This window comes from Callorhinus ursinus, unplaced genomic scaffold, assembly GCF_003265705.2.
Source record: "Callorhinus ursinus isolate GAN/ISIS: 27379988/994484 unplaced genomic scaffold, GSC_fseal_2.0 scaffold95, whole genome shotgun sequence".
Classification (NCBI taxonomy): domain Eukaryota; kingdom Metazoa; phylum Chordata; class Mammalia; order Carnivora; family Otariidae; genus Callorhinus; species Callorhinus ursinus.
The window spans coordinates 239,601-251,201 of record NW_027397157.1 but is presented as its reverse complement, the minus strand read 5'-3'; the positions used below and the strand labels follow the sequence as shown (position 1 = coordinate 251,201).

The 11,601-nt window shown below is 40.5% G+C and overlaps 1 protein-coding gene across 1 annotated transcript; it reads right to left on the bottom strand.

The window, feature by feature from the left end:
- Positions 1-544: 544 nt before the first annotated feature.
- Positions 545-4,201, bottom strand: SERPINA7 (serpin family A member 7). The gene is made up of 4 exons (XM_025865134.2): positions 3,568-4,201; positions 2,238-2,511; positions 1,357-1,504; positions 545-827 (listed from the first exon to the last, which is right to left on the bottom strand). Exons 1-4 carry the CDS (start codon positions 4,184-4,186, stop codon positions 624-626), a joined length of 1,245 nt encoding a protein of 414 aa, XP_025720919.2. The 5' UTR covers positions 4,187-4,201; the 3' UTR covers positions 545-623.
- Positions 4,202-11,601: the final 7,400 nt, after the last annotated feature.

Sequence of the window (11,601 nt, the reverse complement as noted above, 5' to 3'; positions counted from 1 at the left end):
GTATGAATGAATGACTTTCCTTTTCCAATCCAAGTTTATAAATTAACAAAAAGGAAACATTTAGGGGGGAAGTGGGTTTGTACAGGGAAATTTATCTGTCTCTTTTTCTCTTTTGTCCCATACTTGTTAGGTCAAAAATGTCAGATCCCTAGCAGTAACTGTCAGTCTGTTACTCAGCCCTGGAGTGGAAGCACCATTTTACAACCCAACAATGGCAGTTCTAGCAAGAATCATTATTAGAATCTTGTTAGAAGAATGGGGTATGAGGATTTGACCTGAATTTGAACTATTCTCCAGAGGGCAGAAGAGGATGCACTTGCCAGCTCAGTCAAATTCCTGGAGCTAACAAACGTAGGGTTGTGGAGGGTAGGCATTTTGACGAAGACGAATGCACTGACATGGTATCTTTTTGTGCTTTGGGTAATGAGTCATTCATTGACTATCTGAATATTTGGTTATAGGAGTGACCTCTTTCACACCCAGTGCAGTTGGGATAGGGTCCAATCTTCATCCCTGCATAAAGGAAAGCATGTCCAAGCCCATATTGATCACATCAAGCCATACTATTTATTTATTTCTTATTGCAACAAGCACATACAATTAGCCAACAGCTTATTTCCCAATTATACTTCTGTTGGGTCCACAACTTTCCCTAGAAAGAGAATGCTCCTGGTACTTTTCTCCAAAATCAACAACAGAAAGGATCTATCAAATTGGATGATAGGGTGAAGGAGAGTTATCTCAGGCTGATCCAGGAATCTGACTTCAGGGACAACTACAGCTTCAGTTCCCCTTTCACCAATGTGCAGCACAGCCTTGTGGGCAGCCTGTGAGGAGGGGAAGAACAAACACTGCTGATCCCAAGTAACAGGAAAAGTCTTTGGAACAGTTTGGAAGCAGGAAAGGAAAAGGAAAGACAGGGCTACCCCTTTATCACACTGTTGATGGTGCTTGAATATGAAGGCTACTTGGCTAAGTGTAGTCACTCAGTCTGGTGATTTTAGAGCTAGCTGTCAGGGAGCCACCAATTTTTCCATGGCTTTCTGCCTCTAGAAATCACATTTTATGCTTTTCTCTTCCCCTGCCACCTCCTCCAGAGCTCTATCTCACCAGAATTAATTCTCATCATTAAGGTCTTCTATCAGAATTGTTTTAGGACATGAAGGTAAAGATAGAATTAACTGTCACAGTGACTTGTTGGGGGTAATGGGAATGACTGTGGAGTCAATCTGGCATAGGAAGAGTCATTCTGCCTCTCTGGGTTTCAGAATCCTCATTAATGAGAGAATTGAATGAACCGACTCTTAATGGCCCTTCCAGCTCATACATTCAAGGAACTCCAATCTATCAACTTACATTGGAAAATTTAAGACCATTGTCACCCATAAGTCCAAGAAAATTGGCATTATCAGCAAAGGCGTCCTGGATGCCCATCTTCAGAAAAATGGCTCCAAGGTCATATGTGGCAGAAATGGAAAACTTTGGAACAAACAAGTCAATCCACCTGTAGGGGAAAGGGAGAGGTAACACATGGTTATCAGCACACAAAGCTCATGATTCCCTTCCTGTTTGTCACCATTGTATTATATAGGGCTCTGTTTCTCCCCTAGGTTTTGTCAACAATTTCTATTCAGGTCAACACATGGTGTCAGCACCTCAGAATTTATCCTGAAATAAATGAACTCTATTTCCACCAATATTGGACAATAGCACTGGAAGTAGGGATCTGTGTCTCATTAATAGTAAAAAAAGAAACATCTCTGGGGTGTTGGCCAAGGTTGGGGAGTCAACAACATGAATGTCAATTGGTAGCACCTGGGAATGTCGATGGTTTTCCATTTAACACTCCCAGCCAATATGGCTGTTCATCTACTTAATGTCAAAATCCTACCACCCCTAAGCTCTAACTGGCTTCTAGGAAGACATCAACTTTGTAGTTGACTGGCTTTGGAGAGTTCATTTTCTCTTTCAAGCCCTGACTCTTCACTTGAAAAAATCCCTATGTTACTACCTTCTTTGCAGGTTTGTTGATGTGCTTAAATGAAATGAAGTAGTGAAGTATGTAAAGTGCTTGGCAAAGGGACTGACACAGAGTATGATCTAGGTATGCTTTAGTAGTCATCACACAGCTATTAAGTGGTCCAGTTAATTCTCCTGCCTCTGGGTTTCTGCTGAACTCTGTCTCACCTGTAACATCATACCCACCCTCTACTTCTCAAATCATCTAACATGTTTACCCCTTCTGCAGTAAGCGGTTCCACTTCTTCAGTGTTTTAGATGACATGGACCCTTCCACCCACTCCATCTGACCCTCTTTGGGAAGGACAAAGAGTGCCAGAGCATTTTTGCTGTAGTTCATTTGAAGCACTGTGCAGTTCAGCTCCGTATCCACCAAGTGATAGTATTGTTCCATCTGGTGCATCAAGGGGACTTGCACTGTTGTGGTTTTGTCCACTGAGAAGCTGGAACCCTCTTCTGTCTTGAATGGATCAAAAGGATTTGCCCACTGGGCTTAACATACAGAGAGAAAAGAGTTCTTTTTTTAAACCAGCATTAATGCCAGTGTGACTTTTTCCATCAGTTATCTCATTTGGGAATTAAGACCACCACAGAGGTAGATACCTACTGTCAACCAGTTTTACAAGTGAGTGAGGTCCAGGGAGAGAAAGTGACTTTACATGGTCTCCCAGCTAGCCCATGGCAGAGCCAGGAGTCACACCCAGGAGTATTGGACTCCATGCTCAACAGCTGTTCCATCTATGTCCAAAACACTATACTTACACTAAACCCATCAGAGCCACAGTTTCTTCTTCCGTAAAAAGGTATAAGCACATCCAACACACAGGGTGAAATGAGACAACAGATCTGTTCTGCCGTTTTATCCATCTACAAGTGTGTGGTTTGTGGCCAAGAATTGTTCACTCCTCCACCAAACATGGCTGACATGTGCTGTAGAACCAGGAGAAATCATTTGGGCACAGCACCTTCAGAAGAGAGTCACATGTTTCTTGTTGTTACAAGCATGAGCTTTAGAATCAGACAAACCTGGGTGGGAAAACCAGCTCTGAAACTCATTAGCTGTGAACTTGGGCCCTTATGAGGATTAGATGAGACAATGTGTGCAAACCACACATGTAGCATGGTGCTTAGCACATAGTGGGTGCATTGTACATGATAGAAATATTTATGTAACATGCCCAAGCATGCACAGCAAGTGAGGGTCATAGTAGGGTTTAAACCCAAGTCTATTTACCTTCCAAGCACAAGCTCGTCCAACCAAATCTTTTAGAAACCATGATTCTCTAGCTAGATGTGAGCAGGATGTTCATATCATTGTCACTCACCTCTCTGAGAGTGCCCTCTTCCTAGAAATTTCCTGGGTTCATCCACAGAGCTATGTGTCCCTCCTGGAAGATCCAAAACTACACACAGCAATATACTATGGATCAGATCACTGTGGTATGAGGGACACCTACTGCTGTCAGTGAGAAAAGACTATGAGCTCCCCAGAGAACCCCACCAAATTATGGGAACAGTGACCTAGGAATGCATATCTTAGAGCCTTACCTTTAAAGTGAATATAGTTCACCAGGACCATGATGGTGTTTGGTTTGAGGTCTTGGATGAGGCCTACAACTTTCCCTTTGGTTTGCTTCTCCACATGACTGTTGATCTCCTGCTGGGCTGCAGAAACATTGGAGAAGTCGGTAGAAAATACCTCAGTCGCATAGAGGCTCTTGGCATCATCTAAGAACTGTGCCAGTGGCTTCAGCTGCTTCCCAATGAAGAGGGTATTTCCCATTTGTAATTCTAACTCTTTCTTTGGAAAATTCAGTGAACAGATCAGGTGCTGGAAGCCCTGCTGGATCTCTGCCATCGGGGTGTCTGTAAGGTTAAACCCCAAGCTTTCCAGTATTTGAGTTTTGGTGCTGTAGTAAGCCCCAAAGGAGAGCATGGCCAAAGCTGCAGAAATGCTCACAGGGGAAAAGAAGATGTTCCGATCTGGGGTCTCCATAGTGAACCTCCGGTACAGGTTAAATGCAAAGTCAGCATTGATGGATGACATCTTATAGAAAGTGGCATTTTGTTGGGAGGAATTGCAGGTGGTTACTTTGCCTTCAGATCTGTTAGGTGGTGCACAATGAAGTTCAAGTACCAAGAAAACCAGATAGAGGAACACTGGCATTTTGGAAGGAAGATAATCTATAAGAGATAAGGTGAGAGAACTACTGGGGGCTCTTAGCTGGATGAAAAGCCTTAGCCAGAAACATAATAATTGTCCATCATGATTAGTAAAACAATAGAAAATATTTAATGGTGTGCTCACCAGGGACTATGTGGAGGCCTCTCTCCTCTGAACAAATGAAGACACATCTAATAGGGACAGAGAGTAGGAAAGGTGGCTTGCTGGGGCCATCAATGGCATGGACTATCTTTCAAATGTACTAGCAACATATGAAAACTCTGTGAGGAAATTACATTTATGAAAAATTATTTTTTATTTCAACCAGAGGCAGCCTTTTAGAGAGGGAGGTATCCTTTGATAAAACTGGAACTCCCTCTGCTTATGTTAATTTTTGTAAATTAGAATTTTGGATTTTTTTAATTTAGCATTTTTCTTAAAATAAAATCTCCAAGAGATTAGATGAGAGAATATCTGTACATTCCTTTGGATAACAGACAAAGGAGAATAACTTTCACACAATATTTTGGTTGGGATGGAAGGTTTAAGGAGCCATGTACAAGATAATGAGCTGAAAGTAAAGCATCAATGCAATGCACAGAAGTCAAAGAAATATTTCCAAACAACAGAAAGATGAAAGTGTAACTTTTTGCAGTTTAGATCCCTCTCACCACCAGTATTATCTAAAGAGTTATTTCTAAATTACAAGACATCTTAACACTATTATTCTTACACTTACTCATGTTATTTTTTTATTATTAGAATAGAAGCCAAACAATATGGTGTAGTATTCTCTGAGCCTGGAAATGTACAAGGCAGTGGAGTAAAGATTTTGGCTGTGGAATCCAGTGACCATGGACATGAGTAATCAGAAGGAAAAGATCCATGGAGTCAGGACAGGAGTTCTTACGCAGTCCTCCATCCTTTTCCTGAGTGATCTCATCCACTCCTAGGAATTCATCTGCCACCACCCAAAACTACATACTCTAGTGCAGATGACTATCCTGTGTTACCAGATATTTGTCCAACTGCCTACTGGATATAGCCACCAGAATATTCCACACATGCCTCAGTTTCAATTTGGAAATCTCAAAGTTTCCAAAGGTAAATATAACATCTCCTTAGCTCTCAAGCCTGCTCCTTCATCTTCATTCTATATCACTATCTACTGAGACTCCCATGCCAGAAACCTCAGAGTCATCCTAGGGTCTTCCTTCATTCTTAGTACCTACATCTATTGAGTCATGATGCCTTCTGAGTACTACCTACTAAGTGTCTCTGAAAACATCTCCTTTCTCCTGCCACTGCCTCAGCTCATGGCCTCAACTACTTCACCAGCTCCTAGCAGGTTACGCTATCTCCAGTTTCTCCCACTCCAACCCCCTGCTTCTATGCCTCTATCTAATCTCTACATGTCATCAGAATCCTCTCTCTGTAAAAGTTGCAGAAGCTGGTAAGAGGTCAATTATCAGATGACCACACTTAGACCTTGGCCTCTGGAGCTAGGAATATGGAGCACATAGTTATCTGGGATTCTGACTTGCTGATAAAGATGTCCAAAGTTCCCAAAGAGAGAGAAAAAAAGTACTTACAGCACATGTCCAAGAAGCTACTTGCATCTCTCAGAAAGCAAAATCTTTCCATCTTTATAACATGCCCCGTATTGCAAAAGTAGAGCACACTTAGTTACTCATTAACCCCGGAATTAACCCTGGGATGATATTTTCAAAGCTGATACACAAAACCAAGGCCAAAAGGAACAAAGTGAAAAATGATAAAGATGGAACTTTGAATGATTGCTTTAGCTGCCAAATCCTTCATCTATAACAAAAGAGAAAGATAATTATCAGAGCTGGCAGGTCCAGATTCATGCTAGGAAATGTGTCTGTTCAGCAGGCAGGATGAAGACCATGGGCAAAACTGGCAAGAGGCAGAAGGATCAAGACCATTTTATGCATCAGGGCCAGTGTTGGGATTGGTAATCTTTTAAGGGAAAGTACATAAAGGCAGAGGCTGGATGAGCCTCTCTAACAGGTGCTATAGAAATTATTTATGCATTGACTTGAAGGAGATGATGTCAAACGTAGCTTCCAACTCTAGACTTCTGATGCTGCACACATCTATATCTGCTCAGGGAAACCAGCCCTATCCTCTGGTCACTAAAATTCCCTGTACCATATTCTGGGTCACAGAAATAAAAGAGGATGCAGAAGGAGCCAAGGAGAGTGGAATCAAAGACTTCATTGTCCAGTATTAACTGTGTACTGAACTGTGTGCTGCAAAGAAGCAGTGGGAGCAAAAAGCACTAGACTCAGTCAGAAGACCTGAGTTCCATCTTGCCTCTGCCGGTTTCTAGGTCTGGTGGTAGTAGTAGTAGTAGTAGTAGTAGTAGTAGTAGTAACAACAACTCTTGTTTATTGAGTATTTACCATATGCCCCAGGGCATGATGTGAAGCATCTAATTCCAGACACTGTTTCAGGACTATATTAAGGATGTGTACATGTTAAGTGAAGGCTGGGCTTTAGGGGAATAGAGACTAGTTTGAGATAAGCCTAGATCACAGTCTATGGGGGGATGTGGAATCCACATTAAACAGTGCATACTTTACATTGAGGGCATTAAAAAGCCACTGGGGGATTTTAATAAGACAGCGACTAGATAGAGGATAATTTTGCTGTAACATTGTTTCTTCTCAAACAGACAGAGTTCCTACTATGTGAAAAGTACCATACTCAGCACTGGGGTTTCAGAGGTAAATGTTCAATATCAGCCCTGAACCCAAGGGATCTTTCTAACTACCCATCTGAAAAGGAAAGGGCACACCTCACATATGGGATGGCCACAGGTTCATGTGTTTCACACCAAGGCAGTGGAAAGCTCAGATCTCCAGACACTGAAGTCAGTCTATGATCACTTCTGGTATAAACACATAGTATGCTCTCTCAACTATAGCCAGTCACTACAGAAGAAACAGTAAAAGACTATCCAGAAAGAAAACTTCTAAATCTGTGCCCTCTGGTGGCATAGTCAGACAATGGTAGAGCTTGTTTTCTTATGCATCTGATTCAGCTGAGCTTTGCTAGCTGGTAGTAATTATAGGATCTGTCTCTGATATATAAGAAGGGCAGCCCTGCCCTTGCAGACTCACCTGTTCTGTGCTCTAGAGTCCTATGCTTCTATCATGTCTTTGTTATGTAGTAAATGTAATTTGGGGCAAGTTTCTTAATGTCCCAGAACCTCAGTTTCTTCACCTCTATGGTGAAATGATAACAATCCCCACATCACGTGGTTATCAGCAGTACCAAGTGAAATGTAGAGGTGGTGTCCAGAAGCTCCTATACAGTGCTTGGCATATAACCAGGATTCAGCAAGTATTAATTCTCTTCCTTTTCATCTACTGTTCTTGATTCTCTTCCCCCACCCAAAGTCTCCACAGCCCCTGTACTCCATTCACCCCATTCCTAACTGCTGTTCAGTTCTGCTTTCTGGAAATACATTCTCCCTAAGATGAAATTGATTGATTGACTATGAAGGTGCAAGATCTTTTTTGAAATTTATATTTAAAACAATAATTTAAGTCTTGTGTAAAGCTGCTGAGGCTAACACATTGGATATAGAATCTCTAGGAAGTGTAACCATATCAATAAATTCAATCAGATCTAAAATTAAGTATCTCCCTCTTTGGATTAACACCATAACAATCCATTTTCACACAACTTGCTCAGAATTTTATTTTAGAAATTCCACAGTTCAAAGTTCCATAGTTTCAGAGTTCTTTTTTTAAGAGAGAGCTAACACACACATGTGAGATGTGGGAGGGGGAGTGGCAGAGGGATAGGGAGAGAAATCCCACGCAGGCTCCAGTCCAGTGTGGAGCCCAATGTGAGGTTTGATCTGACAACCCTGAGGTCATGACCTGAGCTGAAATCAAGAATCAGATGCTCAACCTACTGAGCCACCCAGTCACCCCTAGTTTCATAGTTCTTTTAATGTGTAAATATTTTTCTCTTACTTTTGAGTTGATATTTGATCCTACACCCCAGTTTGGGGGTAAATGGTGGTATCTTAGTCTAGTTGTATGTCTGGAGACATTAACGAGTGTGGGGTGGTGACAGTAGGAAAATTGGCTTCTTCTTGCAAATTAAATTTTACAAGCAAAGAATGTACTGTGTATTTACACAAAAGAGAGCCACATTGGACAAAGAGAGGGACTCTTTCTGTAGTCAAGAGGGGATCAATGGGCATTTTGAGCTTGAGGTATTAATTCTGTCAGTTTTCCTATTCTTAAATACTTACTCTTTTTATTTCAGTGACTAACTGACAAATATGACCTGTCAATGCTGGGAACTAAATGAAATCTGTAATTTGGTAATTCACAAGATCAAGTGCTAATTTAGCCTTCTAGCTACATCAGATAAGAAATTATAGGTTGGCAGAATAAGAGAATCCAAATTCACCTCATCCTATGGACATGCAAAGATAATAGATGAAAATGTTCCAAATCTGGGGGAAGGAAAGAGATACCCAATCAAGGAGGCACAGAGAGCTCCCAACCAAATCAACCAAAGGAGGTCCAGACTAAAATATACAGTAATTAAAATGACAATATTGTTAAAAGTACATACTCTCCAAAACAAACTAAAAATTTAATGCAATTCCTATCAAAATATCAACAGCACTTTTGACAGAACTAGAACAAAAAATCCTAGAATTTGTACAGAACCACACAAGACCCTGAATACCCAAAGCAATCAGGAGAAAGAAAAACAAACCTGAAGCTATCACAATTCCAGATTTCAAGTTATACTCCAAAGCTTTAGTAATCAAAACAGTATGGTACTGGCACAAAATAGACACATAGATCAATAGAACAAAAAAGAAACCCCAGAAATGAACCCACAACTATATGGTTAATTAATCCTTGACAAAACAGGAAAGAATATCCAAAGGGGAAAAGACAGTCTCTTCAACAAATGGTGTGGGAAAAACTGGACAACTATAAGCAAAATAAAAAAAAAATGAAACTGGACCATTTTCTTATACCATACAGAAAAATAAACCCAAAATGGATAAAAGACCTAAATGTGAGACATGAAACCATAAAAATCTTAGAGGAGAATACATGCAGTAACCTCTTTGACATCAGCTGTAACCACTTCTTTCTAGATATGTCTCCTGAGGCAAGGAAAACAAAAGCAAAAATAAACTACTGGGACTACATCAAAATCAAAAGCTTTTGCACACGAAGGGGAAAATCAACAAAACTAAAAGGCAACCAGTGGAATGGGAGAAGATATTTGTTTTGGATACTAACCCTGATAAAGAGTTATGATGTAACTAGGTTATCATTTCTCTAACTTGACAGATGATAAAATCGAGGCCTAGAAACATCAGGAACACAGCAAGGTCACATCAGGAAGACATTTATAAAACCAACATGAGACCTCAGACTGGGATTGTGACTCACTTTTATTGTCTTTATGAAGGAGTTCGATTAGAAGATTTCTACATTTCATTCCAAATTAAAACCAATGATTTATGGCAATATTATGCTCCCTTCCTTTGTAAGACCAGAGTAAAGTTAAAATCATTCATATTTGGTAGGAGTGATGAAGGGAATGTATCAATAATTATTTTCTAAAATGTGGTATTTTGAAAATAATTTACTATCCTATTTTTTGCAAAAAAAATTTCCATTAAAAACATTTTACTTTTCAAAATAAGAATGAAACAGTGTTTTACTTCTCCATAATTTTAAAAATTATTTACATTTGAGGTTTTGGCTTAGTGGGGCTGAAAGCAACAGAAAGTCTGAGACTGTTTGCTCAGAAATCACCATAGGAAGACTGCCCTTTTCAATATCTGTCATAGTTACCTTTAGAGAAATAGTCCTTCTCTTTTTACTCATTCTTTAGAGGCTCAGTGTGAATTTGACAATGTTTACAGTGAATAATCCTTTTAATGTACTATTGGATCCTACTGGCTAGTATCTTGGTGAGAATTTTTGCATCCATGTTCATCAGGGATATTGTTCTGTATTTCTCCTTTTTGGTGGGGTCCTTGTCTGGTTTAGGGATTAAGGTAATGGCCTCATAAAATGAATTTAGAAGTTTTCCTTCCATTTCTGTTTTTTGGAACAGTTTCAGAAGAATAGGTATTAATTCTTCTTTAAATGTTTGGTAGAATTCCCCTGGGAAGCCATCCTGCCCTGGGCTCTTGTTTGTTGGGAAACTTGATTACTGCTTCCATTTCCTTGCTGGTTATGGGTCTGCTCAGGTTTTCTATTTCTTCATGTTTCAGTTTTGGTAGTTTATATGTTTCTAGGAATGCATCCATTTCTTCCAGATTGCCTAATTTGTTGGCATATAGTTGCTCATAATATGTTCTTATAATTGTATTTCCTTGGTGTTGGTTGTGATCTCTCTTGTTTCATTCATGATTTTACTAATTTGGGCCCTTCCTCTTTTCTTTTTGAACGTCTGGCCAGGGGTTTATCAATCTTACTAATTTGGGAGAGTGTTTGCCCGATCCTGCGCAGTTCACAGTTTATGGCAACACTGAGCTGAAAGCGCACTCCTGGGCTTACTGATTGCAGCTGGCTTCCCCGCTCCAATGATGGGGAACTCTGCCACACTCAGGCACCCCTGTTCTTTCTGTAACCCCAGGGATCCTGAGACCACACTGTCTCACCTAGGGTTCTGCCTCCCTTCACCACCTGAGCACCTTTTAGGCAGAAATGTCCCTCGCCAGAGCAGACTTCTAAAAGTTCTAATTTTGGGCTCCACTGCTATATAACTTTCCAGTAGCCAGCTTACAGGGGCTACTGCCCCCCTTGGCTATTTTCCGATATATCCACTCAGCTTCACTTCTCCACACCTCCTATCCTGCAAAAAAGTGGTCATTTTTCTATTCGTAGAATTGCAGCAAATCTTTTCTTAGATCTCCAGTTTAATTCACAGGTGTTCAGAATGATATGATAGCTATGAAGCTGAAATCAAGGGACCAGAAGAATCTAGAGTCCCCTACTCTTTCACCATCTCCCCTCCTCTCTCACAAGTAGTGTTAATGATGCCAAATTGTCCAAATTCTCTGTCCCTCTCTTATGGGAGGTTATTACCATTATAGCTATTTGATTTATCCGCTTAAAAAAATATAACTGATTTCTATTGGTATGAGCCACCCAAGGAGGAAAACCAGAAACAAACCAAAGTACTCTCATATCTGGACACTGATTTGTCTGAAAACTAGACTATAAGAGTGGGGACTTGTGTGGGATTAAAGAGTAACTCATATAGTACTCTAGGGCCTAGAGGGAAGCTGAAGTCCACCATCACCCATTGGACCTCAAGCATGTCAATCATTGCTTCTCAACAAATGAGCTTTGAGCTCATGATGGAGGATGTGCCACTTTGTTAAC

Bases quoted from the DNA above. Each gene is read 5' to 3' on its own strand.
- SERPINA7 (XM_025865134.2), bottom strand. From the start codon at position 4,186: ATGCCAGTGTTCCTCTATCTGGTTTTCTTGGTACTTGAACTTCATTGT. The intron at 2,512-3,567 runs GTAAGGCTCTAA...CTGTATGTTAAG, and splicing joins GAACTATATTCACTTTAAAG to CCCAGTGGGCAAATCCTTTT. The intron at 1,505-2,237 runs GTAAACATGTTA...TTTCCCCTACAG, and splicing joins AACCGCTTACTGCAGAAGGG to GTGGATTGACTTGTTTGTTC.